This window comes from Theropithecus gelada, chromosome 14 (genome assembly GCF_003255815.1).
Source record: "Theropithecus gelada isolate Dixy chromosome 14, Tgel_1.0, whole genome shotgun sequence".
In the NCBI taxonomy this organism is placed as follows: domain Eukaryota; kingdom Metazoa; phylum Chordata; class Mammalia; order Primates; family Cercopithecidae; genus Theropithecus; species Theropithecus gelada.
This window is the reverse complement of record NC_037682.1, coordinates 87,801,256-87,829,123: the sequence shown is the minus strand read 5'-3', so window position 1 is coordinate 87,829,123 and position 27,868 is coordinate 87,801,256. Positions and strand designations below refer to the sequence as shown.

Here is a 27,868-nt window from a genome sequence, read left to right as displayed (position 1 = left end):
TTGCCAAACTGAAAAAAGGAACAGAACGGCTAAGCCTTTTGTGCTTAAACACATACTCATCAGTAACTACTTTAGCTCCTACAACTAAGCTAGGTTGTTCTTCTGGGGAATGTACTTGCAAGTTAATACTGCACTGCAAGTATAAGGTTTTTTAAAAGACATCAGTTGTACATTATAAATTAAATCCAGTTTAAATCAATATGATTCTATTTATCCTAGCAAGGAAGTTTTTTCTTTTTAAGGATCGTCTGATTTTTTTTTTTTTTTTTTTACAGGAATAATCTTTGCATAATTTTACACCGCATACATGAGATGATTGGGATTCAGTCTCAATCAGAAAAATCCCTTTATGGTGTCCTACTTACGTCCTCTGTAACAGAAAAATCCTAGCAGAAGCATTTCCTCTTTACCCAGTTCCTGTTCTCTTATCACAGTTCTATTCCTCCACATTCCCTTCCTGCTAGGCACGGGAATTTGAAAGGGCATGGAAACACTGGTAAAAGTTTGTCTTCTACTTGGGTAATCCAATACCACCGCATCCAGTAGTATATAATTCTTTTTGCATGTATATCAGTTTCCTCCCCAATCCCTCTTCCATACCTCTTTCTCACTTTTCTCTCATTATCCTGTCCTCTCGTTTTCCTTGACCTCCACATTCCTGTCTCAATCATCCTCCTGGCCTCAGGTCCTTATCTCTTTCCTGATACCCTCCTGCTTAGTGTTCCCTCATTCCTCTTACACCTAGGATTTCTCCTCCTTCCCTAAGGGTCTGGTCCTTCATCCCTCCCGCTTCACCAGATCCTGTCACCCTGGGAGCCGCCACCTCCCTTTCCCCAAGACCAGAGGTCGCGCGGCCGGACACACCGAGCACTGCGCATCGGTGGCGGCATCTGAGCGGGCGCAGTGGGGTCTTCCCGCGGCCCAGCAGCCTACCGGCGCGGTGCACTCTGGGGGAACATGGCCGCTTCCGGTCTCCCTGCCGGGCCGGCGCTGGCCTGACTGCGGCCCCTGCCCGCAGCACTCCGCCCTCCGCTTCTCCCGCCCTGTGGCCGCGAAGACCGCTTCAGCCTTTCCCTCTGCTGCCCCTGCCGCGCCATGGAGAAGAGCTCGAGCTGCGAGAGTCTTGGCTCCCAGCCGGCGGCAGCTCGGCCGCCCAGCGTGGACTCCTTGTCCAGGTAACCAGGACGCCCAGGGCCCCGCCCAGCGCCCGAAGGGGATGGAGAGGGGCCGGGGACCCACTGGATTGTTGTCCCGATTCGCGGATTCTGGTTTCTGAAGGCTGCGCCGGAATTCCTTCCCCGGGACTTGGGAACCACTTCTGCCTCCCTCTCTGGGGCGTGGAGGCTGAGGAAAAGGAGGTTAAAACTCGCTGCTTCTTTATCGATTCCTCCACCTTTCATATTCCGATCTCTTTTTCTCCCCAAAGGAGGTGGCCCCAGTTAATTACTTTCTCCTGTCTCTCATTCCCTCTCAAACCTTTTTTAAGACAGTTCCCCCCGCCCCCATTCTTTTCCCCACATTTCCTGTCTTTCTCTATCACTTTTTCCAAAACCATCCTTCAGTCAATCTTTCTTCCTCCACCCTTTCTTACGTCTTTGGGTTTTGGATTCTTGCCCAAGCCTTTTCTCTCTTTTCATGGCTTCACTTTCTTAATTTCTTTCATGCTTTTCTCTACACTCTGATTTTCTTCTCGCCTCTCCTTTTGCTTAAATATGTAAATAAAAATGTCTCCTGTGCTTCTCTTTTCTAAATCTTCCAGCTGAAAGTCAGTATCAAGGAATCTGAGTGATTTTTATCCCCAGTGATAGGTGTAAGAAAACAAAATGAGTGGTAGTTTTCTTCCTTCTTGGGCTACTGGTTCTCCAGGTTGTCATTTATCTTGTAACAGATGGGAATTTTATCCTGGAATTTTGAGGAGGACTTTATGCAGCTTTGCGGAGAGCTCTTATGAATATTAACTAGACGCGTTTTGGATACAGTCTTTTTCTTTGATTTTTAAAATAATGATTTAAAATTTTATTAAAAAATAATATAAGACCTGTATTTGCTTTTTATGCAGCCATGATGAAATCTGGTTCTTTTCCACTGAATAATAGTCTAATTGTTATTAGAGAGTTATTCGATAACTGCTGTGTGAAAACACAATTTTCATTTTCTCCTCGAATCAATTTAAGTGGCTCTATTATAATTCATTTTGGATTCTGCTAAATATGGGTAGTTATTGCCTTTTTTCCTATTGGTGTTCAGTACCTCATTGGGGAACCACTGTCTGATCCCATCATTCTAAATCTCTATATGCATTCATAGCTCCCTGCCCAGTCGTTTTTCAGAGTCCTTAATAAGTACACTACAATTGTTGGCTTAAAGTGCCTTTTCTACCAGGCTATAAGCTATTGTACTTGAGGGCAATCTTAATCATCTTCATATCTCCAGCACTTAACATAGTCTCAGCATGTGATAGGTGCTCACTACGTTCATTTTTTTAAATTTGTAGCCTGAATTATCCAGGAGAGGAGTTTTCTTTGCAGTTTGATTATATATATTGCACGTTTAAATCAAGTATTTTTTGAATTCTGTATTGCTTTGAAATGTAGAAAGCTGAGGATTAACATGTTTAGTTGTAAAATTCATTCAGAAAACAGGTTGGAAAATTCTAATTTTATGGGAAAGTTACAAATGACAACTATGCCTCAGAATAGAATAAGAGGCAACCAGTACTCTTATTCGAGGCAGAGGAGTCAGAACCACATGAAGCAGCATAGTATGTTAGAAAGAAGGAAGTATTGGAAGTTAGGAAGCTCCCATGCTGAAGTCTCTGGCTGAGCTAGCTCTTTGGTCTTTATCGTTTAACCTTTTTAGTCTACGGTTTTCTCATCTTTTAAAATAAGAAGCTTAATCTAGAAAATCTGTAAGGTCCCTTGGAACTCTAAAATTGTCATTTTTTAAATGTTAATGACAATACTAAGATAAATGCATTGGTATTAATTTTAAAGATAATTCCTTTGCAAATAACCTGTTTTGGATATTTGCAATTACGCTAAATAAGTGTCTTTTATTATCACAAACTAATATTTCTAACGGTGCCACTTTAACATATTTATTTCCTAAAGAAAGCCCAGCAAGTTTAAAGTTTATGAACTTCTTTATACAAAAGTATTTACTGACATGAATTTTAGAAAATTAAGTACTCCTCGAGAGAATTGTGATTATAGATTAGTCTCATCCTCTCTGGACAAAAATGTAAGTATGATTCCTGTTTTCCGTGAGAGAATGCCAGCTTTCATTACTCTCCTCTGGAAGACAGAAAAGTAGTATTTACTTAATGTCTACTGTATGGAAGTTTCCCTGCTAAATTCTACGTATCTTTTATTTCATTAATCATCATACCTGTTTGTGGCACTCTCTTTAATCAACAGTATGTAATAGATACATTATAGACACTAGTTAGAAAGCTTAATTTTAAACAATCTAGGCTAACACTTTTTCGCAGTTGATTCTAATACATTGCCAGTGTGGAAAACTTAATCTAGGCTAACACTTTATTGCAGGTGATTCTAGTACATTGCCAGTGTGGAAAACTTAAATCTAGGCTAACACTTTATTGCAGGTGATTCTAATACATTGCCAGTGTGGAAAACTTAATCTAGGCTAACACTTCATCGCAGGTGATTCTAATACATTGCCAGTGTGGACTGCTGTGGTCTCATAGCTGTGTTAAGTGTCTATCTAGATTGTTTATTTCTTTTGTTACATTAGCCTTTGACAAAGCAAAATTATTGCTATTTGGCCTATATTATCTCAGTTTTTGCAGAAATGATGCCCTTAAATTGTAGTTTATTTTTATGCTTTCTGTTTTTATACAGAGGCCTAATTGGGAAACTGCCTTGGGAATTTGTTTTGATATCTCTGGCAAAATAGTAGTTAATATTGTTAAATGTGTCACAGAATGTCTTTCACCCATAGATTGACATAAATTTCTGCTGAATTTAGCTACAAGGAAAATTATTTATAGAAAAAATTATGTATGCTCCTTGTTTGTTAGTAAATGCTAACTACGTAACTGCATGTTTCTCTTTAGCTTAGTAAAACACTTTAGTCAAATTTATATCTGAAGGTGGAAATATACTCATCTCTAATTTCTTTAAGTACTTTTATTATTACATGAACTCAAGTTAAATATTATGTGTTGCGTTTAAATGTATTGATTAGATGTTTTAAGCCCTTTTGGGAAGTAGGGAGAATAATACACTAATCCATGTGGTTGCCCATTGTTTTTTGAAAATGACATACTTGGCCGGGTGCCGTGGCTTATGCCTGTAATCCCAGCACTTTGGGAGGCCAAGGTGGGAGGATCACTTGAGCCCAGGGGTTTGAGACCAGCCTGGGCAACATAGTGAGACCCCATCTCTAAAAAAGAAGAACTTGTTAAAATAAGTAAAAATATTTAAAATGAAAATGGCATACTCCATTGAAGTTGGATGAAAGGCCATTGTGCTATCTCTAGTTCACAATAAACATATAATGGGTCTTACTAAGTATCTGTAGTCATTTCAGAGTTGCTCTTGTCTCCAGTTATGCCTTCTAGGTCATCATAGGCCCGATACCTTTGCCCACAAGCGGGCAATTTCATTCTTCATATGATATCCAGATAGTAGTTTCCTAACCAGCTATAGTTATGTCATCCTGCATCTTTAAAAAAAAAAAAAGTAATTGTCAGCTGGGCGTGGTGGCACGTGCCTGTAATCCTAGCTACTTGGGAGGCTGAGGTACCAGAATTGCTTGAACCTGGAGGCCGAGGTTGCAGTGAGCCAAGAATGCGCCACTGCACTCCAGAGTGGGCAACAGAGTGAGACTCCATCTCAAAAGAAAAAAAGTAAAAAATAAACAAAAAACAGTAGTTGTCTTTGGTGAGTCCTGCTTAATATTGCCATACTTCAGTAAACTGTTCAGCCACTCTTGTATATCTTGCTGTTGGCCATTCTTCATGTATGTCTAGCCTCACAGAGAGCGGGGGTTGTGGAAAAATTCACTTTAGCATCCTGATAATCTAGTTATGTTCTGTAATTTATTCTTGTTGGGTGTGGTCTGATTCTTATATAAGTATGACTTTATAGGTAAAATATATAGGTAAAATAATATACTATATAGGTAAAATAATACTGTAGGTCAGATGTGATAATAAGAGTAGTCCTGAGTCTCAGAACTGTAATGAGTTACACAGCAGAATTTGACATTATATTGGTAATAATCTGCCATCTTAGTCTGGTTTTCCATTTTTCAGTTTATACACTAGTATAAAATGCACTGCTTTAGTGGGTTTCTTTGATTAGTTTGTATTATGCATAATCAAATGGTAAGCTATCCAGTGCCAAATAGGTGCTCAGTGAACATCTAAATGAAAGAATGTTGACAGAATGTTCACCACTGGTCTTGTTTGTTGTTCCCATTCAAAGGATTAAAAAGGATTCCTTCTGTTGAATTTGGCCTGAACACTTGCAATTTCAGGTCTAAGTTGTAGTTATTTTTATGGGAGACTCTGGACATCTTGAGCTGATTTTACTGGCTGTATTATCTGTTCTGTGCCCAGTCCCATACATAATGAGGTTATTATGTCCTCTTCAACTACCTATTTATCCATCTGCTACTCTTGTTTACTTTTGCCCCTTTTGCTCTAACTTGTGTTGTTAGTCGTTTTATTTAATATGTATTCTTGTCATCCTTCATATACCCTCAGGCTTTAGTTATTCTGGGTACCATACTTGTTTATCCCAGATTATTTTGGTTTTATCAATTTCTAGTATATAATTTCATTAGCATTGATGAGCATCTTATATTTACATTTAACTTCCATTAAAAAAATCAAAGGGGAGGTACACATACTCAAAGTAGTTCTCAACTGATTGCATTTCTAAATTGCATGCCTGCCTTAAAATTATCATCATTTGAAAACAGCAATTCCTGGATTTTTGTTTCCATGGATTTTGATTATACTTACAGCCTGAAGAAGTAGAAGAGTTTCCTAGATTTCTAAAACACATTTTGTTGCAAGCTCTCATCTTTAGGTTTAGCCTCAAGGTCACTTAAGAGTGATGTGTTGGAGGCCAGGTGCAGTAGCTAATGCCTGTAATCCTAGCAGTTTGGGAGGCTGAGCAGTTTGGGATGGCTTGAGCCCAGGAATTCCAGACCAGCCTGGGTCACATGGCAGAAAACTGTCTCTGCAAAAAAATAAAAAGTTAGCTGGGCATGGTAGTGCATGCCTGTAGTCCCAGATACTTGGGAGGCTGGTGTGAGAGGATCACCTGCGCCTGGGAATGTTGAGGCTGCAGTGGGTTGTGATGGTGCCACTGTATTCTGACCTGGGCAAGACAGTGAGACCCTGTCTCAAGAAAAAAAGGGATGGTAGGAAAGATGCTTTTATGTTGTTTTTCTAGTAGTGGTGATGGATTTGTGTACAATCACACATTTTTACCCATTCCCTTTGTCACTCTTGGCATGTCTTCTGAGACAGCTGGCAAGATTAGAGGTAGAAATTATAGCTGTAAAACAGAATAAAGCTACCAGATTGAACCTACAACCTTGGCATTATTAGTAGCACCTTGCATCAAACATTGAGCATATCAGACTAAAAATTGCTTATTTTGGATTTCATTAATTAAAAACCCTCAAAGAACTAAGTTCTCTTAGATAAGAACCAATATGGGCCTGAAATATGTAATTATGTAGCTTTTCAGAAAGGACATATTTAAAGAATGCAAGTTGATAGTGAACCTGAGGCTGGGTCCCGTATATATCTGTATTTTTCCTTTTTATGCTGTTATCAATAATTTCCTATTAGTGTAGATCAGTAGTTCCCAAAGTTTGATCTCCAGGCCAGTAGCATCAGTATCTCTTTGGGATTTGTTAAAAATGCAAATTCTTGGGCCCTACCTTGGACCTAACTGAATTAAAATTTTAGGGGTGGAGCCCAGCTGTTGGTGTTTTAGCCAGCTTTCCAGGTGATCCTGATGGACGCTACAGTTTGAGAACCACTGCCTTGGATCTTTTGCCAATTGGTGCCTTTTGTAATGCAATCAACGTTATTTAAAACTAAGTTAGGGTCTATGGTAGAGGTACTGTGAAACTATTACTTGAAAGCATTTTTGTAATAAATGTTGACTAAAGTAGTAAAAGGTAAAAGTCATCTCTGGTCGATTTATTAGATTTGATTTCCAGTAAACTTCCTAAGGCATTTTTCTTTCTCAGTCATGAGTAACACGAAACAAGAATATGTGTTTTAGGCTTTTTCTTAAAAATAGATTCTTAGTGAGAAAGATTAGTGGAAACAAGCATTTAAAAAAGGTACAGTTGACCCTCAAACCACATGGGTGTGAACCGTTCAGATCCACTTTTATGTGGATTTTCTCCTGCCTCTGCCACTCCTGACACAGCAGGACCAACCCTTCCTCTTCCTCCTCAGCATGTGCAATGTGATGAGGATAACAAACTTTATGATGACTCACTTCCACTTAATGGGTAGTAAATATGTTTTATTTTTCTTGTGATTGTCTTTATAACATCTTTTTTTCATTGTTAGAGTTTGGTTTATTGGCGTGCAGCCTGAAATATGTTTTGATGGGCTGTTTATGTTATCGGTAAAGCTTCCAGTCAACAGTAGTCTATTGGTAGTTAAGTCTAGGGAGTAGTTTGGGGAGTCAGAATTATATGCGGATTTTCAGCTGCATTGAAGGTCAGCACCCCAACTCCTATGTTGTTCAAGGGTCAACTGTATTATGAAGAAATAATTCCAGGAGGCCGTCACTTGAACCCATAAAGTTTGGATTATGCCCAAGGGAAGGAGACACCCTGGATACAGATGACCAGAAAGCAGTAAGTTTATTTTGGAAAGCTTCCAAGCTAATGCTATTGTATTCAAAATCACCAGAGCCAAAGATTGCATGTGATTCAGGATTTGAGTAATGGAAATTCTCCAGATTTTAGTGTGGAATATTTTTCCTTTGTAAGGAGGATGGTTTTGCATATGTAAAGTACTTGCTATCTTTGTGTCTACTGTATGATTTAGTTAAATTGGTAGATAATAATTAAACACTATTAGAGGTGATAGTCAAGGATAGGCAGTGATTTTAAAAACCGCTTTCCACAGGAAGTCAAGTTAAAAACGGAACTGTTTAAAAAGATAAGGTTGGTACTAGATTATAAAAATAAAAAGGGCTAGGAAAGATGCCTTCTTGAAAATAATAACTTCAGTTCCCTTTCCTGTAGCTTTATTACGCAAAACTAGTTATGCCTGTCCCTCCTAATATGTTTCTATATAGGTACCAATGTTGTCTTTAATATAAACTGTTAATAAGCAAGCTTCATAATTCTTCCCTTCCCCAAGTACATAGGACCTGTGGCCTTAATCACTGGTGAATATTCATTCTTTCAAAGATTCTTACTTTGTATGAATAACTCTTGGTCTCTTTAAATATTTTTAGTCTAGAGTAAATAAGAGCAGATGCTGTGTATTAAATATATTAAAAATTAGCTGTAAAATATATTTTAATTAAAAATTTAAACACATTTGGAAAATTCTTTTTTCTTTTTTTTAAGTTATGCTTTAGGCTTAGCAGCGCATAACAGAAAATCCAAACTGACAGTAGCTTAATATAAGAGATGTTAAATTTTTTGTTTCCACATGAAAGCCTGGAGATAGTCAATACAGATCTAATATGGTGGATCTGAAGTATCAAGGACCCAGATTGTCTTACATTCCAGGGTTACCTCATGAACCAAAATTATTGTTGCAACTCTAGCTATTATATCTTCAGGAGGAAGGGAAGAAGAAGACCATACTCTCTCTCTTTAAAGGATACTTTTTTGGCAGTCACATGTCTTGTTTTTAACCTTACATCCAGTTGGCTAGAACATGGTCCCATGGCCATACATAGGTAAACGAGAGGCTAGGATAGGCAGTCTCTTCTGTGAGGCCTTTGTGCTGAGCTAAATTTGGAGGTTCTGTCACTGAGGAATAGGAGAGAATGGGTATTGGAGTCATAGCAGCTTTTCCCCTTGTGTACAAATGAATCATTTAAAAGAAAGAAAGACATTTTCCACCTAAATTCTGCAATATTTCACTTATGCCAGAGACACCCTTAGAGTTGCAAATGCAGTTACCAAAATAGGAAACACACTGAAAGAGAGGAGGTAATATATTGTTGCAGACCAAAGAAGAGAACTGTGGCTTGGAGCACTCTGAACTCTTGAGTTTAGGTTTCTGTTTTTTTGTGTCTTGTCTTGGGTTAGATTTTTATAATCTTAGTCTGGAACCATAAAATGAAAGTGATGCATTTAATAATGGCAAGATCATTAAGTGATGGGGAAATAGAAATCAAATGAAGAATGGGTTGATGTGCTGTTTTATATTTCACTTGAAGAGCTCAAGGAATTGCATGGTAAAGTAGTAGTGGTAATGACGTTGATAGTCTACTCTGCTTACTTCCAGTTTGACGTCCATTTCCAAGCCATGTATCCATGTATTTTATCCTATTCCTGAATGTTGCATCAGGTTCTACTTAGGTATTTTCTATCATTTTAGTTGTAAGGATGTGGTTTCCATAAGGGAAGTAAATCTGACCATTTTAGTTTATGAATGCTTTTGCCAATATTCAGTTTGTTTTTATATCCTTGACCTAAACATTTTATTAAAAATCCAGAGATATCTGTGTCTTATATATTCTTTTGTCACCTAACTTAAATATTAATATTTTAAGCATATAATTTCAAACCTAAGGAGTTTAATAATTTGGAAGTGAATAGAAGAGCATATGTATGTAAGTATCCTCTGGATTGATAAAACATTTATTCATCAGGCTCCGAGGATTTAATAGGCATTAAGTCAGAAATATATCCATTTCTCTTCTTGGCAGAATTGCTTTTACTGATAGCAGCAAATGAGCAGTTGCTGAGGTAGGGAGGAGGCCTTGTCTGGAGGTTATGCCTTAGCAAAAGGGAAAATAACTGGCTGATGATGGGCTGGTGATTACAAGCCTTAATATTCTTGAGCTGAGCCAAGAAGCCCAGCAAAGCTCAACAATAAAATTTTGTATAATACAGATGTTCTCTGTTAACAATATTAGATAAAATTCTTCTATTATAAGCAAAGGCATTGCCTCAAAATAGAAATACCCAAGACAAGCCTTGCTTTCCTAGTGGTAGACAGTTACAGCAATAAATTAGTAGTATTAATATTAAACACAACAATAATAATATAAATAGCACAACATTTATTGCATGCTTACTATGCTGGGCATGGTGCTACATTTCTTCTATGCATTTTCTCATATAATCCTCATAACTGTATAAAGTAGAGAGTGTTAATGTTTCCATTTTACAGAGAAGAAAACAGAAGATTAGAGAGGGCACCTTGACATGTGAATTCAAGTCCATTTGACTTCAGGGTCTGTGCTCTAAAGAACACACATGCCTGAAGATCCAGTGCCCCAGGTGCAGACCAAAGCTTTGTAGTTAGAGGGCAGTCCCAGGGCAGGTTGATTGGGTGGTAGTGATGAGGACACAAGTTTCCTTGACCTGCTATTTTGCTGGAGAAGGATAAAGATACACTATACATTGACCAAGTGAGAGTGTTCATATTTGGAGAGAATTTTCTTTACCTTTGAATGTTTTTTTTTTCCTTCTGATAGAAAATAGAATGATTTTTTTTCTTTGCCTGATGATTAAGAGGATAGTATCATTTCATTCATTACCTGATGATTAAGAGGGTAGTATCGGTAGTATCATTTCATTCAAAATAACAGTTTTACATTTTGAAGACCATATAAAGTATGAAGCAGGTAATTGCCAAAGCCTCCTCCCCACCAATCCCTGCCCTGCAGGCTTTGCACAATGATTTAGAATTCTTTAGGGTTCCTTAAATTTCTGAATTCCCCTAAGTTCCTTTGTGTTTGTTTACAGTTAATGTGTTAAGAGCCATTGACATTTGAAGATCATCAGAAGTGAAGATAAAACATCTCAAAAATTATAATGTAAGTGAATGGTAAAATGCAGATATAAAAATAGACAAAAGTTAATATTGCCAGCAATATTTCTGGATTATATATTGTCCGAAATGAAATTTGCACATATGAGTAACCAGTAACTTCAAACTTTCCATTTCCAAGTCCCTGTCCTTAAAATTCTGTGTTCTCTTCTACTTGGGGAAAACAGTCACTAAGTTTTAGTCATCCAGTAATTTTCCATTAGAATTCTTTTGGCATCCATGTTCTGTTTTCTTCCTTTTCTTCCTTAGCACTTTGCAGTTTGACTTGAGAAGCGGATGACAAGAATTCATGTTATATGCAAAATGTTACAGATACTAAGGTCTTTGCTTTCCAGCTATTGATGTGTGTTGTGTATGTTATTCAAGTGTAATTTTACTACTGTTTTGTATGTTTCTTAGCCAAAAATATGACCAGTTAGCTGGCCGCCTGCCTTCCTCCCCTTTCCCTCTTCTTTCTTTCTTTTTTTCCCTGCCTCTTTCCCTTCCTTTCTTTCTGTAAATAATTGTTTAACATCTACTGTACCCTACACACTGTGCTAGATTCTGAATTCCTAAAAGCTTGGTGCTGAAATGAATTATATCTTTTTATACTCTTAGAGGGATTAGAGATCATCCAATTAGTGTTTTTCAGCTGTGGCTGAGGACCACCTGTATATTTCAGTCAACTGTGAACTTGGTGAACATTTAACTTCCTAGGTTTCAGTGTGGACATTCTGAATCACTGAGGTGACGTTAGGAATCGGCATTTAACTGTTGGAGAACCACCGATCCAGATGCATTTGGATGCTAGTCTAGTTTCAAAAGTTTTCAGATGTGGAAATAGATCTAGAGAACTCTAATAATTTACTCCAAAGCACAATAAATGTTAAGAGGGCCAGGAAAGGTGGTGGTTTTCCTCTGAGGTTACAGAACTATTGAGTGTCAGAGATGATCTCCTAATTCCCAGTTCTAGACTTTACCATGTAGCATCATGATTTTTTTTGCAGGGCCGTATAGCTTCACTGTGTTTCATGTCTGTAGAACCCTCTGCTTATACCATGTACAAGATTATAACCAATCCATCACTGTTCCTGAAAAAATAAGAGGACATATGGGTTATGTAAATGAAAAACGTACTGTTTCTTCATTTTTAGTCAGATTTGTGACTCATTCTGGTTTTGAAATCATTGGATGATAGACTTGAAGGAAAGAAAAACCTTTTTTTTTCTATCCATGATATTATTCCTACCTGGATTTAAGTTTTATGCTTACGAAAATGAGGATCTGATTTCATTTTTTGAATGAAATAGTAGGTACAAATTTTATAGTGTTTTGCAAACAGTAGGTGCTTGATAAGCTATACTATGAGCAGTTTACTGTTAAAACTTTTCTTCCTTTGGATTCTGTGAAGTATGCTAGTTAGGAGTGATTTTATTTGCTTCGTACAGAATCTGATGCTTTATATACCAACCCAGAAACTTTAAATAATTGAAATAATTTTACTGTATTTATAATACTATATTTTATAGTTGGTATTCATAAGATCTCTGAGGGACTGAAATTTATAAAGTATTTTTGAACTATAAGAGTTTTAATTTTAGTATCGAGTATATTTTATATTGTATTGTGTATAATATATTGATAGTTACTGATTTGTCACTTTATATTAGTAAATCTCATTTATCTTAATTTTGGAAATACTCTGTAATTCTCAAATTACTGGGAAGTTTAATGATGCAGTGCCTTTTTTTAATATTTCAAGGCACATTTTAATTATATGATTTTTTAAAAAATCATTTTAAAATAGCCTATTGATTTCTAAAAAATTTATTATATTTTTCAATTATAAATTTTCTTTTCATTAAAAATTTTTTTGTTCTTTTCATAACCATAGAATCAAAATTGTACATATAATAGCTCTAGAAAGGAACTTTATCTGTTATGTGGTTTTCTAGTTTATGATTTCTAACAACTAATCTGGTAAATAGGGAAGAGTATTCAAAATTAGGGAGAGATGTCCTTGGCGGGCATGGATCACTGAGTAATGTCAATATTTTGATTTTTAGCTTAACCTTTCTGGACTACAAAGAGAAAGATGTTGAATGCTCTACCTTTCCTACTGAGAGTTTTAGCTTAGTAACTGGAAAAAAAAAAAAAAAAAACCCACCTGTGTTAACTTCATTTATATGACTTAGAAGTTTGTGGAGAAAAGTTGTATCTCATTACATTGAAAGGATAGTGAAAGATTAATTGTATAATAATCAGTTTTGCTTGTCTTGGAAAAACAAAATATATCTATCTAGATAGCAAAAATAATGGATATGACTTTCTAATTTAATTTAATGAATTCAGGTTTGCAAGGTGGGATGAGAAAATTACATGACAGATCATTTTTCAAGACAAATTTCCATGTTTTCTATGCTTGTCCAAGTAAAATTGTTTGTTGAGCGAGTGTTTAGGGAATACATCACCTTCTCTCTCTTAGTGTTTCTGCCTATATACTTTAGTTTGGGATGGAAGGGTTAATTTCAGAGTTCTAATAATCTGACCAGTTTTCAGTTTAGTTTGAGTCTTCTCTCAGTTAAGTGATATTTAAATAACTTTTTCCCTCTAGGCTACTTATAAATCTGTGTGTTTTCATTTGAGCTATCATCTGAATTTGAATTGGAGGTTTTTGAAGAGATTCTGAGAAGCTCCTTAAACGGGATGCTGTGGCTGTGGGATTGGTGCTGGAATTCAAGGTCCTTCCTGCCCTCCAGTCCTCACCCCTGTCTCTCAGGGACACATTCATTTTGAGCAGAACACTTTGGCTTTCACCTCTTTATTTATTTAAATTTCCCAATAAGTTCTTTGAAGAAACAATACTCTGGAGAAAAAACAGACCTATGTAAACCGTTTTCTATACAAACTGGTTTTTCGGACTCTGCTGCATTATGAAATCATATACCTGTGTTTTATTTTGGGAAATGTAATTGATAGACCTGGAAATAAATTGTTAACTGTGTCCAGGGTCACATGTACCTCAAAACCTTGGGATTTTCCAAACTAAGTGCCAACATGCACCAGTTGGAAGGCTGTCCCAGAGCTCAAATCCCCTTTGTTTCTCCGAAGAATACAAGTTGTCTCTCATGCCATGATGATCATTTATATAATCTTTTTTATCTTATGAATTGGTTAAGTTTAATGCAGGGTTCTGGCTTAGCATTTTTAAACATAATTAAAAATTATAAATTAATTTGTTTTGCGGGGATTGTTTTTCTGTTTTGAGAATCCTGCAAATATTCTGACAATAAGTCTTTTGTGTCTCAAATGTTTTATACACACTGCAGGCCTTTTATTATTTTTTTTTAATAAAATCTTCAACAGAATGACTAATAGAGCATGAACAGTGCTTATGACACTATAGTGCATTGTGTAAGTATTGAGAGCAAAATTTGCATTCCTAGAAAAGCTTGTTCACGATCAGAATATAGAAGGCATTCTTTAATGTTCTTGGGCAAACATGCTGTGTATGTGCTCAGGACATTACTTACAAGAAAATAACTTTTTAAAAAGAACCTTTTCTTTCTACGGAATATTGAAGAAAAATTGAACTGGCAGCAAGAGTGAAACAGTTTAAGGCAAGTGGTTTAGATCTTATTGTAATGACTATGGTCAGTAGAAATACAGCCTCTCCTAAATCCTCTAGAGGCATTTGTTTACTAGGATATATGAAAAGATAGATGACTTGAAGTTTCCAGGTTGTTTTCACTTAAAGTATATACTGCTGTTATGTTTATCTGCATCCTTAATTTTCAGAAATGCTTTTTCAATTTTTCAAGAAATATTTTTGTTGAATTATATTAGATTCTGTTCATTACTGTGAAGTACTTTCAGGTGTTGCTGTGATTGACAATAAAGTAATGATAATTCCATTAACAGTCTGGCAAATCAGGGTGCCAGAAAGGGTCAATACTTTTCTAACAGTTACACTGAAAAATACTGGTGGTGAAATTGGTTTTGTGATTGAAGTTTTGGGTCTGTCTTCTGATTGAATATATTAAAAAAATCACATAGGTTGTGTGTGTGTGTGTGTGTATATATATATATATTTTAAAAAATTTCTCCCCAGTATTTATGCTTTGTATTATGTGATTCATCAGTTAACTAAAACTTGTAAGTTTAAAAGTATGTATATTTAATTTTCCTAGTGCACATGAAGACATTTTACATTACAGAGCTGAATGAAAAGTACTTTTAGGGCCTAGTGCTTTGCTTAATTTTAATTTAATTAGTGGATGCCTTTTTAAAAATGGACTTCCTATTCTGTTCTTGTATTTCCACAATGCTATTTGTTGAACAGTTTCTACCAGTTCAGTATTTAACACTAAGTACTTTCTACAGATCTTGCTTTTTGATCCTTCTTTAAAGATTTTGATCCTTATTGCAAGATTTTGTAACGTATCATTATCATTTTATAAATAGAGAACTCTATCCCCAGTATTTAGTACATTGATGATATCAGTAAATGTTTGTGGAATGGAGGGGAGGTTAAAAAAAAAAAAAAAAGGAGACTTAGGAAGTTCCTGCTCTGGAGAGGACAGGAGGGAAGATGGCTGAGGCCTTTAGTTGGAGGTAGAAGACCTCAGTCTCCATCCTTCCGAGGAAGCTAAAGTGGTGGTTTGAGGTGTGGCATATTTGGATGGGATAAGTGAACCCCTGCTATCTGGAGAAAGCTTTTTCTGCCTTTGCAGCATTAAAAGGGATTCTTATTATAAGTCCAGAGTTTGAGTCAAAATATACTTCTGTAGTAGGTACCAAACTTCATTTGTTTAGACATAATTTTAATTTGAAAGTTTCTTAGGAATATTTGTAACTAAAAACAAACTCTAAATGAAACAACAGCAAAAAAATAAACAAGTGACGAGAGCTTTGTCTTATTTATTGATTTTATTTTGAAAAGCATATAGAGAGTAATTTTACCCCCTACCAATAATTAGTTTGTATAACTTTGTTCACCTAAATGCTACACTTTGAAATGGTGGAACTTTCGAGACCAAAAGGGTAGAGCATTGCTTTTAAGAATAGTGTAACAAAGGAAAAAAAAAATCCTTTGTTATAATAACAGCAGAGAAAAAAATGTGTGGGAATGACTAAGAATCAGCTGATGGGATTACTGTTTTGATCTTGTGGTGGAAAGAAAACTCTCTCTGGCTGAGTTGGTGGCAGGCCTGTTAGAAAACCAAGGCAGACTAGTGCTGTACTGTATTATTCTGTTACTATAAACCTAAGTCCTGTTATTTCATAGGCATGTGTATATGTGCATATTCCAGAGTTTTGGTTATACTCTGATAAGTTTTGTTGTTTTTGAGAAAATATTTTCTTTATCACCACTTCATTAATTTCTAAGGGTTCCAGTTTCAATCTGCATATAGGTAGCCCCTTCACAGCACCATTAATTGAATAGAGTCCTTACCCCGATGCTTGCATTTGTCAACTTTGTCAAAGATCAGATGGTTGTAGGAAGGCAGCATTATTTCAGGGCTCTCTATTCTGTTCCATTGGTCTGTGTGTCTGTTGTTTTTGTACCAGTACCATGCTGTTTTCGTTATTGTAGCCTTGTAGTATAGTTTGAAGTTGGGCAATGTGATGCCTCCAAATTTGTTCTTTTTACTTAGAATTGCTGTGGCCATTTGGGCTTCTTTTTGATTCCGGATGAATTTTAGAGTAGTTTTTTTTTCTAATTTTGTGAAGAATATCATTGGTAATTTGGTACGAATAGCATTGAATCTGTAAATTGCTTAGGGTAGTATAGTCATTTTAACAATATTGATTCTTCGTATCCATGAGCATGGAATGTGTTTCAATTTGATGCATCATCTTTGATTTCTTTCAGTAGTGTTTTGTAATTCTCATTGTACAGATCTTTCACTTTTCTGGTTACCTGTATTCCTAGGTATTTCATTTTTTTGTAGGTATGAATGGGATTGCATCCTTGATTTAGCACTCAGCTTGGATTTTGTGTATAGAAATATTACTGACGTTCGTACATTGATTTTGTATCCTGAAACTTTGCTGAAGCTGTTTATCAGATCTAGTAGCTTTTGGGCAGAGACTGTTGGGTTTACTAGGTATAAAATATATTATCTGCAAACAGATAGTTTGACTTTCTCCCTTTTTATTTGGATGCTTTTTATTTCTTTCTCTTGCCTAATTTCTCTTGCCAGGACTTACAGTGTTATGTTGAATGTGAGTGGTGAGAGGGGGCATTCTTGTCTTTTTCTTAAGGGGAGTGCTTCCAGCTTTTACCCATTCAGTGTGATGTTGGCTGTAGCTGTTATTATTTTGAGGTATGTTCCTTCAATGCCTAATTTGTGGAGGATTTTTAACATGAAGCATTACTGAATTTTATCGAAAGCCTTTTCTGCATCTGTTGAGATGATCATATGGTTTTTATTTTCAATCTATTTATTAATTGATTTGTGCACATTGAACCAGCCTTGCATCCCAGGAAGAAAGCCTACTTGATCATTGTAGATGAGCTTTTTGATGCACTGCTTGATTCAGTTTGCTAGTATTTTGATGAGGATTTTTGCAGCTATATTCATCAGGAATATTCGTCTGAAGTTTTCTTTTTTCATTGTCTCTCTGCCAGGCTTTTGTATCAGAGTGATACTGGCCTCAGAATGAGTTAGGGAGTCCTTCCTCCTCATTTTTTGGGGGGGAATAGTTTCCATAGGAATGGTACCAGGTCTTCTTTATGCATCTAGTAGAGTTTGTCTGTGAATCCATCTGGTCCTGGGCTTTTTCTGGTTGATAGGCTTTTTATTACAGATTCAATTTTGGAACTTGGAATTAGATCTTCAGGTTTTCAGTTTCTTCCTGGTTCAGTCTTGGAAGGTTGTATGTTTCCAGGAATTTTCTGTTTCTTGTAGGTTTTCTAGTTTGTGTCTGTAGAGGTATTCATAGTAGTCACTGAGGGTTTTTTGTATTTCTTTGGGGTTGGTGGTAATGCCCCCTTTGTCATTTCTGATTGTGTTTATTTGAAGCTTCTCTGTTTTTCTTTATTAGTCTAGCTAATGGTCTATCTTAATTATTCTTTCAAAGACCAGCTTCCGCTTTCATTGATCTTTTGTATGTTTTTTGTGTGTCTCAATTTCATTCAGTTCAGCTCTGATTTTGGTTATTTCTTCTGCTAGCTTTGGGGTGGTTCTTGTTCCCTAGTTCCCCTGGGTGTGATGTTAGGTTGTCAGTTTGAGTTCTTTCTCATTTTTCGATGTGGGGGTTTAGTGCTGTAAACTTAACTCTTAGCACTGCTTTGGCGATGTCCAAGAGATTCTAGTATGTTGTATCTTTGTTCTCATTAGTTTTAAATAATTTCTGGATTTCTGTCTTAATTTCATTGTTTATTCAGGAGCAAGTTGTTAAATTACCATGTAATTGTATGGTTTCAAGTGATCTTCTTAGTATTGATTTCTATTTTTGTTGCACTGTGATCCAGGAGTATGGTTAGTATGAATTTGGTTTCTTTGAATTTGTTGAGTATTGTTTTGTGGCTGATTCTGTTGTAGATGGTAGAGTATGTGCCATGTGCATATGAGAAGAATGTTGTTTTTGGGTGGAGAGTTCTGTAGATGTATGTTAGGTCTGTTTGATCAAGTGTTGAGTTTGGTTCTTGAATATCTTCGTTAGTTTCTTGCCTTAGTGATCTAATATTGTCAGTGGGGTGTTGAAGTCTCTCACTATTATTGTGTGGTTATCTAAGTCTCTTTGTAGGTCTCTAAGAACTTGTTTTATGAACCTAGGTGAGCTACTGTGTTGGATGCATATATATTTAGGATAGTTGAGTTTTCTTGTTGAATCCTTTACCCGTTTTATAATGGGTATAATAATATAATGCCCTTCTTTGTCTCATTTGATCATTGTTGGTTTTAAAGTCTGTTTTTTTTTGTTTTTGAGACAGATTCTCGCTCTGTTGCCTAGGCTGGAGTGCAGTGGCACTATCTCGACTCACTGCAAACTCTGCCTCCTGGATTCAAGGGATTCTCATGCCTCAGCCTCCTGAGTAGCTAAGATTACAGGCGTGCACCACCACACCTGGCTAACTTTTGTATTTTTAGTGGAGACAGGGTTTTGCCATGTTGGCCAGGCTGGTCTCAAACTCCTGGCTTCAAGTGATCCACTTGCCTCAGCCTCCTGAAGTGCTGGGATTACAGGTGGAACCACCATGCCTGGCCAAGTCTGTTTTGTCTGAAATTAGAATAGCAACCCATAGTTTTGTTTTGTTTTCCATTTGCTTGGTGGGTTTTTCTTTATCCCTTTACTTTGAGCCTATATATTATCCCCTTACTTTAGTGCAAATATATCTGGCCAACTATTTTTATTACTGTTGTTTTTAATGTAATGGATGTGTTGTAAATGCTAATCTCTAAAAGAGTTCTGATTTTAGTTTAGAAAGATTTCTTGGTAAACAAGTATTTATTGAGTCTGTTATTTTACCAAACTAGAAAACATGAATTTGCTTGAAAACATTAGCAAAGGACCAGTTTTAAATAGCTATGAATTAAAGATGAATGTGCTGAGGGAGGCATATATCCAGGAAGAGTGGGAATAATCTAAAAAGTCTTCCTAAGAAAATCACTTTTGTTTCTTAGCCCCATACATATTTGTTTTTTGCTCTAAATTTACATCTTATGCATTTTAACAGTAACTTGATTCTCTGCATTTTAGCACTATTGTCAATTACGGGATGCTGGTCCCCTTTCCCCAACCTGCATTTTTGTTTTTAAGCAGTGGTGTGTGTGTGTGTGTGTGCAGGTGTGTGTGTGTGTAAGAATATCACACTTTAGACAGTATTTTCGCATCAGAGAACTGTGAGGACAAATGAGATCATTAAGGAGAGGAGGAGTACATAGAGAAGGTAAGTTCAAGGACTGAGTGAGTTTAGGGGCACTCCAGTATTATGAGGTTAAGGAGGTGAGAAGGAACCATTACAGGAGACCTGAGAGGACTGGCTAGGGAATAGGAGAAAAACCGTGAAGAGTGTAGAGGTCTAGAAGTCAAGTGTCGAAAGTGTTTCAAGGAGGAAGGTGTGATCAACTACGTTAAATGCTGCTGATAGACGAGGAGGAAGTATTAATAGGTTTAGCAAAGTGGAGGTTATTGATGACCTTGATAAAAGCATTTTTGTTGGTGTGGTGGAGGCAAAGGCCTGACTGAAGTAGATTTAGGAGAGAATGAGAAGTGAGGAATTGGAAGCACTGCATATATATTACCGGAAAGGGGTCCTGATCTAGACCTCAAGAGAGGGTTCTTAGATCTTGCTCAAGAAAGAATTTGGGGCAAGTCCATAAAGTGAAAGCGAGTTTATTAAGAAAGTAAAGGAATAAAGAATAGCTAGCTACTCCATGGGCAGAGCAGCCCCAAGGGCTGCTGCTTGCCCATTTTTGTGGTTATTTCTTGATTATATGCTAAACAAAGGGTAGATTTTTCATGATTGCCATGGCATTTGTAAACTGTCATGGTGCTTGAGGGAGTGTAGCAGTAAGGACAACCAAAGGTCACCCCGGTCACTATCTTGGTTTTGGTGAGATTTGTCTGGCTTCTTTATTGCATGCTGTTTTATCAGCAAGGTCTTCAAGACCTGTGTCTTGTGCTGACCTCCTGTCTCATCTTGTGACCTAGAATGCCTTAACCTCCTGGGAATGCAGCCCAGAAGGTTTCAGCCTTATTTTACCCAGCCCCTATTCAAGATGGAGTTGCTCTGGTTCAAACACCTCTGACATATAGACATCTCTTTCAGTGAGTTTTGCTATAAAGAAGCTCAGAGAAATGAAGCACTATTTGGAGGGATGAAGATGAGAGAAATAATACTTTGTTTCTATGCTAATTAGTGAGATTGAGTAGAAGATTTTATGATGCAGTAACTGGAGGGAAAGAATTTGCTGGAGAGATTTTCTTGTGTAAACAAGAGAGGATAGAGTTTAATGAGGGTTTCTGTTTGTTTGTTTTTTTGTTTTTTTTAGATGGACTCTTGCTCTGTTGCCCAGGCTGGAGTGCAGTGGTCTCAGCAAGATCAAGTGCAGTGATCTTGGCTCACTTCTACCTCTGCCTTCCGGGTTCAAGTGATTCTCCTGCCTCAGCCTCCTGAGCAGCTGGGATTACAGATGTGTGCCACCATGCCCGGCTAATTTTTTTGTATTTTTAGTAGAGACGGGGTTTCACCATGTTAGCCAGGATGGTCTCAATCTCCTGACCTTGTGATCCGCCCTCCTCGGCCTTTTAAGGTGCTGGGATTAGAGGCGTGAGCCACCATGCCCGGCCTAATGAAGGGTCTTTAGATGGCAATATGGATGATTTATCCATAGTAAGAGAAGGCAAGGCAGAATATACGTGCACAGATGCACACAGGTTATAGTTGAAGAGCTTGTGGAAAATCTGTGTTTGCTTCTCTATTTTTGCGTGAAACAGGAAGTTAGAACATCTAGGAAATTCAGGGTGGAGAAGATGATAGAGGGTGAAGAAAGCAAAGAACATATGAAATAGTAATCTAGCAGAATGAGAGAGTGTATGAACTAGAGAAATGTTGTGTAATATCTAGGCAGTATTAAGGGTCTAGTTGAGGTAAGTGGCCATGAATTCAAAGTGAGTCTCTGTGGCGGTGTTTTTTTTCTGTAGACTCATTCAACTGTGTGGGTACAGGACTGGAATAGTCAGAAAGTTGGCTTTAAGCAGCTTTCCGTTTGACAAGGAAGTACTATGAAGTAAGCAAGTGCAAGGGAATGATTGTAATAAGAGGCATGGAATTTTAAAAGCTGGGAAAAGGGAGATGTGAGAACATGAAATAGATACTCTGGAGTGTAGTAGGAACAGTGGAGGTTTTGGTGAAATTGAACAATTCGAGGTGTTGGTTGGGGGTACTAGAGAAAAAGAGCTGGTGGTCAGACAGTAGAGTGTTTGAAATTTAAATCAGGGAGTGATTACAGTTAATTGGTAATGCCATTCCAGAGGATATGATCATTGAGGTGAATGACTGAGGTAGAATGGAAGACAAGATCATTGCAGAAGAGGAATTCAATTAACTGAATGGCCAAGGTGTTTAAATGCTCATTTATGTGAAACTGGAATCAGTAAGAATTAGAGCAGTTGGTAGTACTGGAAAGAATAATGGTAAGCCTGAAGCTAAAGCCTTAAGGAGTGAGAGAGAGTGACTTAGAGACAGGCAAATGTTGTCAACAAAGAGGGTGGTATATGCTGTAGTCTGATGGCATGAGGTTGAATACTTGGGGTTTTTAGAGACAGAGAGGTAGAAGAATCTGAAAATGGCAGTGAGGGACAAGGCTCAGTTTCCAGGCCTAGTTGTGGGAGAGGAATATTGGAGAGAAAATAAAAGGGCTTATTTTTCTGTCTGAGAAGGCTGTTGGGGAACAGTGTCCTCAGGTAAAAACTAGGCTTCAGTAAGCATAAAAGGTAAAAAGACCATTTAAGAAGAGCTAGAGATAAAGGTCATTTTGGTGATGATTAACCTTAAAATTCAGAAACACAGGAATAGGGAGTGAATGGTAGGTAGAATCAGAAGGGGGATTAGAATCTGGTAGTTCTGACTATTTGTGAGAACTGTTAAAAATAGAGATAAAAGGTATAATGATGTTAACTCTTACAGTCTTTAATGTGGACAGTGGTAAGACTGTCCATGTTAAAATGCAAATGATGTTGAAGGGAGGAAAGGGTAAGGTCGTGCAAGGGACAGTTACAATCTGGGGCCTCCACTTTACTTTTGCTAATGGTATTGCAGAGGCTGACAGATGGAAGGACAGTCTTACTTCATCAGAGCACATGGATTTCCAATGCCCTTTTTAAAATTATTTTTTATTAATATTATTTATTATTATTAATTTTATTAATATTAAAATATTAATTTTTTATTAATATTAACTTTAAGTTCTAGGGTACATGTGCATAACATGCAGGTTTGTTACATATGTATACTTGCGCCATGTTGGTGTGCTGCACCCATCAACTCATCAGCACCCATCAACTCGTCCTTTACATCAGGTATAACTCCCAATGCAATACCTCCCTCCCCCCCCCCAATAGGCCCTGGTGTGTGATGTTCCCCTTCCCGAGTCCAAGTGATCTCATTGTTCAGTTCCCACCTATGAATAAGAACATGTGGTGTTTGGTTTTCTGTTCTTGCGATAGTTTGCTGAGAATGATGGTTTCCAGCTGCATCCATATCCCTACAAAGGACACAAACTCATCCTTTTTTATGGCTGCATAGTATTCCATGGTGTATATGTGCCACATTTTCTTAATCCAGTCTGTCACTGATGGACATCTGAGTTGATTCCAAGTCTTTGCTATTGTGAATAGTGCCACAATCAACATACGTGTGCATGTGTCTTTATAACAGCATGATTTATAATCCTTTGGGTATATACCCAGTAATGGGATGGCTGGGTCATATGGTACTTCTAGTTCTAGATCCTTGAGGAATTGCCATACTGTTTTCCATAATGGTTGAACTAGTTTACAATCCCACCAACCGTGTAAAAGTGTTCCTATTTCTCCACATCCTCTCCAGCACCTGTTGTTTCCTGACTTTTTAATGATCGCCATTCTAACTGGTGTGAGATGGTATCTCATTGTGGTTTTGATTTGCATTTCTCTGATGGCCAGTGATGATGAGCATTTTTTCATGTGTCTGTTGGCTGTATGCATGTCTTCTTTTGAGAAATGTCTGTTCATATCCCTTGCCCACTTTTTGATGGGGTTGTTTGTTTTTTTCTTGTAAATTTGTTGGAGTTCTTTGTAGGTTCTGGATATTAGCCCTTTGTCAGATGAGTAGATTGCAAAAATTTTCTCCCATTCTGTAGGTTGCCTATTCACTCCGGTGGTAGTTTCTTTTGCTGTGCAGAAGCTCTTCAGTTTAATTAGATCCCATTTGTCAATTTTGGCTTTTGTTGCCGTTGCTTTTGGTGTTTTAGACATGAAGTCCTTGCCCATGCCTATGTCCTGAATGGTATTACCTAGGTTTTCTCCTGGGGTTTTTATGGTATTAGGTCTAACATTTAAGTCTCTAATCCATCTTGAATTAATTTTCGTATGGGGAGTAAGGAAAGGATCCAGTTTCAGCTTTCTACTTATGGCTAGCCAATTTTCCCAGCACCATTTATTAAATAGGGAATCCTTTCCCCATTTTTTGTTTTTCTCAGGTTTGTCAAAGATCAGATGGCTGTAGATCTGTGGTATTATTTCTGAGGACTCTGTTCTGTTCCATTGGTCTATATCTCTGTTTTGGTACCAGTACCATGCTGTTTTGGTTACTGTAGCCTTGTAGTACAGTTTGAAGTCAGGTAGCGTGATGCCTCCAGCTTTGTTCTTTTGACTTAGGATTGTCTTGGCAATGCGGGCTCTTTTTTGGTTCCATATGAACTTTAAAGCAGTTTTTTCCAATTCTGTGAAGAAACTCATTGGTAGCTTGATGGGGATGGCATTGAATCTATAAATTACCTTGGGCAGTATGGCCATTTTCACGATATTGATTCTTCCTATCCATGAGCATGGTATGTTCTTCCATTTGTTTGTGTCCTCTTTTATTTCACTGAGCAGTGGTTTGTAGTTCTCCTTGAAGAGGTCATTTACATCCCTTTAAGTTGGATTCCTAGGTATTTTATTCTCTTTGAAGCAATTGTGAATGGAAGTTCATTCATGATTTGGCTCTCTGTTTGTCTGTTACTGGTGTATAAGAATGCTTGTGATTTTTGCACATTAATTTTGTATCCTGAGACTTTGCTGAAGTTGCTTATCAGCTTAAGAAGATTTGGGGCTGAGATGATGGAGTTTTCTAGATATACAATGAAGCCCACAAGAGAAAGCTGGAAAGATCTAAAATTGACACTCTAACATCACAATTAAAAGAACTAGAGAAGCAAGAGCAAACACATTCAAAATCTTCCAATGCCCTTTTTAAACTCTTGCTGATGGAAACTGGGGGATAAGGAAATGGGTTGGCCTGTCTGGAGCACGAGATGCTGAATAAATAACCAAGTATATGATCATCGCCATTTTACATATAAAGAAACTGAGATTCAGAGAGGTAGAACACCCTGCCCATAGTCACGTGGCTACTAAGTAGTGGGGTAAAAGAAAATGAAGCAGTCTTAAACAGTGGATGAGGAGTCAAGGAACAGTAAGATTCTATGAGATAATATCGTATTGCCATGAACCATTATCTTTATTTACTATCTATCAGATCTTATTACATGGATTCATACTGAATTCTAAATGGGGGATTAAATTACCAATCCAGCCTTCTCATGTGCAATGAATTCCTTGTTTTTTGTTGTCCAAAAACTTTAAAAATATTTATGGGAAATAGGCTTAAAGATAGTTAGTCTCTGGTAGTTCCTTCTTAACCTGTTTCCAAATCCAGTTAAGCTTTATCTGCTCCAAGGAGCGTTCCCTTATTGGTCTCAACTGAACTTCATCCTCATGCATTGAGCTTATATAATAATAAATATTGGGTATATGTTTGTGTTATATCTCCCCAGTTAGATAATAAGCACTTTGAGGGCATTTCTCCTTTTAGTTCTGTACTCCATATCAGAAGCAATATGAGATGCAGAATTGGATCTGTATAATTCTGTATCTGCTTCTCTCTCTCTCTCTCTCTCTCTCTCTGGTTGTGCCACTAATTTGAACTATATTCCAAACCATTTACTTCACTTCTCTGGGCTATACTTTATCTGTAAATAAGGGGAGGGATGGGGTTTCACTAGAATGATCTCAGAAATCCTTTACATTTTTAATATTCTGTAAGTTCCTGGTTGGCTGTGAGAATAGTTGGCTACTAATGCAATACTTGCATGTGAAAGGGACGGTTTTAAAAAATATTTGGTATAATTCTAGGTACTGTATAGCTTAGTGTCCTTGAAAGGTGTGGGCAGTAGCCAAGTGGGATCAGAGTGAGAAATAAGACTGGAGAGAGAGTGTGGGGCCAGATAGTCGAATGCTTTGACTCGTAGTGGGTATTTGTGAATGTGGGACTGAGAAGATTAAAGATAGAAATTTGAAAATCATTTGCACAGAGGTGATAATTGAATTCCCACAGAGGTGATAATTGAATTCCCACAAGGTGGGAATTCATGATATTTCAGAGAGAAGAAGAGAGAACCAGAGGCAAGGTCAGAGATTTCAAGAGAATGTACATTTAGGGGACAACTGGAAGAAATAACCTAGAAAAGGAGGGAGTTAAAGCTTGTAAATTTTAATGACAAGGGAAGCTTAGAGAGCAAAGAATTCCAGGAGGGAGGTAGTGATGATAGCATCAAATAATGCACAGAGGTTAAGGAAGTTGGGAACTCAGAGAAACAAGGCCCCTGGATTTGTTCCTGAGGTCATTAATGACATCTAGAAAACAGCGTCAATAGAGTACCTCTCCCAAAGTAGACTGGATGGGGCAGAATGATGCACATGAGAGGAAGGACTGGCTTTGAACCTGAAAAGAGAAATGTTATCTTCAATAGGAAGGAAGGGTGTGTTTGGATATAGATAAGTTTATTGAAGGAAGGGCAAGAAGTTGAGGCAGTCCATGCCTCCATACCTTAACTTTTTCATTCATGTCAAATAAGTATTTCTAAAACATTATAGAGACTGTGTTGACATTGTAATTAATTTAACATTTTATTAATCAGTCCAATGGACTTTTATTTCCCTTGACTGCTCTGTAGTATTAGGTAGTGTTAACTACTTATTTTGAATAGTTTCATTTGCTAAGTATTAAATCTTGTTTTATATCTTGTCCCTCTGTTACATAATTCAATTTTATGGATTTGATTTAGCTGTCACCTAGCTGTAACCTCTCGATAGAATGTTAAAGCTGTATTTCTGCTTGCTTAATGAAGATATCCACTTTGATATTTTGCAAGAACCTCAAGTTTGATGTTCAATGATATCAAAATCTTTTGAATTATTTCCACATGCCGCATACTAGCCAAACCTGCTCACTCTTCTGTATTTTCTCTCTTTGTCATTATGTGGCATAGTTCCATTGTCTATTAAGTGATCTTACTGCTCTAATACAATAACTTACTAACTGACGTAAGTTCCTCTAGAATTTTTTCCCCAGTGCATGCTCCATAACCTGAGCAGAATGTCTCTGCACATAGAACTATTTGACACTTCTACTGAGAAATGTTTGATGGCTTCCCTTTGTCCTCAGAATATAATCTGAATTTTTAGCATGGTATCGAGGTTTATTCACAGAACATAGCTTGAACCTTTCTTGCCTCCACAAAGCCCAGTCACATAGGTTTCCCCAAATGATCTATTTATTTAAGCTGTTCTCTCTCAGGAATGTTTTTACTCTTCTGCTTTACCATCAAATCCTACTAACAGGTCACTGTCCAGCAAATATGACATTTTTCAAGCTTGCCTCAGCTTTCCCAGTCATATTTAGTCCTTTCCTCCTCTGTGCTCCTGTAGTTTTCTTTTTTTTTTAACCATTCTTGTAGCATTCATCACAATCAGATTCATATACAGTTAAAAAGGAGTCTGTCTCTCCCTTGAGTCTATAGTTTGGGAGCACATATAACATTGTATTACATATATGTCTTCATAGAACACTCATATAACCGATAGGCAGTGAATCAACATTGCCTGAATGAATGAATGAATGAATGAACAAATATATGATCATGTAAAATCTAAAATCCTTTGGCCTTGCTACCACCTCAATCTTAAAAAATTTCAAGACAGAAATCAGCAGCTCCTCAAATGACCTGTTTCTTCTTTACTGTCTAATTTGGCACACTGACTTTTCAGTCAGCAAGACTGGGGATCATATTTTGAGTCTTCCTTCTTCCTTGTTTTTCA

General features: G+C 37.2%; 1 protein-coding gene across 4 annotated transcripts in view; it reads left to right on the top strand.

Annotated features, from left to right (window-relative positions):
• The first annotated feature begins 753 nt into the window (after positions 1-753).
• The window catches only part of MTMR2 (myotubularin related protein 2), an 86,475-nt gene continuing 59,360 nt past the window's right edge, over positions 754-27,868 (top strand). For 3 of the 4 annotated variants that reach the window (XM_025355271.1, XM_025355273.1, XM_025355272.1), the window contains exons 1-2: positions 842-1,175; positions 10,951-11,021. Coding sequence is in view for 1 of the 4 variants with exons in the window: in XM_025355270.1 (XP_025211055.1) it covers positions 1,096-1,175 (80 nt within the window). In the remaining 3 variants the exon portion in view is untranslated. Of the gene's footprint in view, positions 1,176-10,950; positions 11,022-27,868 lie in introns of all 4 variants that reach the window. The other variant, XM_025355270.1, reaches the window with a different exon arrangement.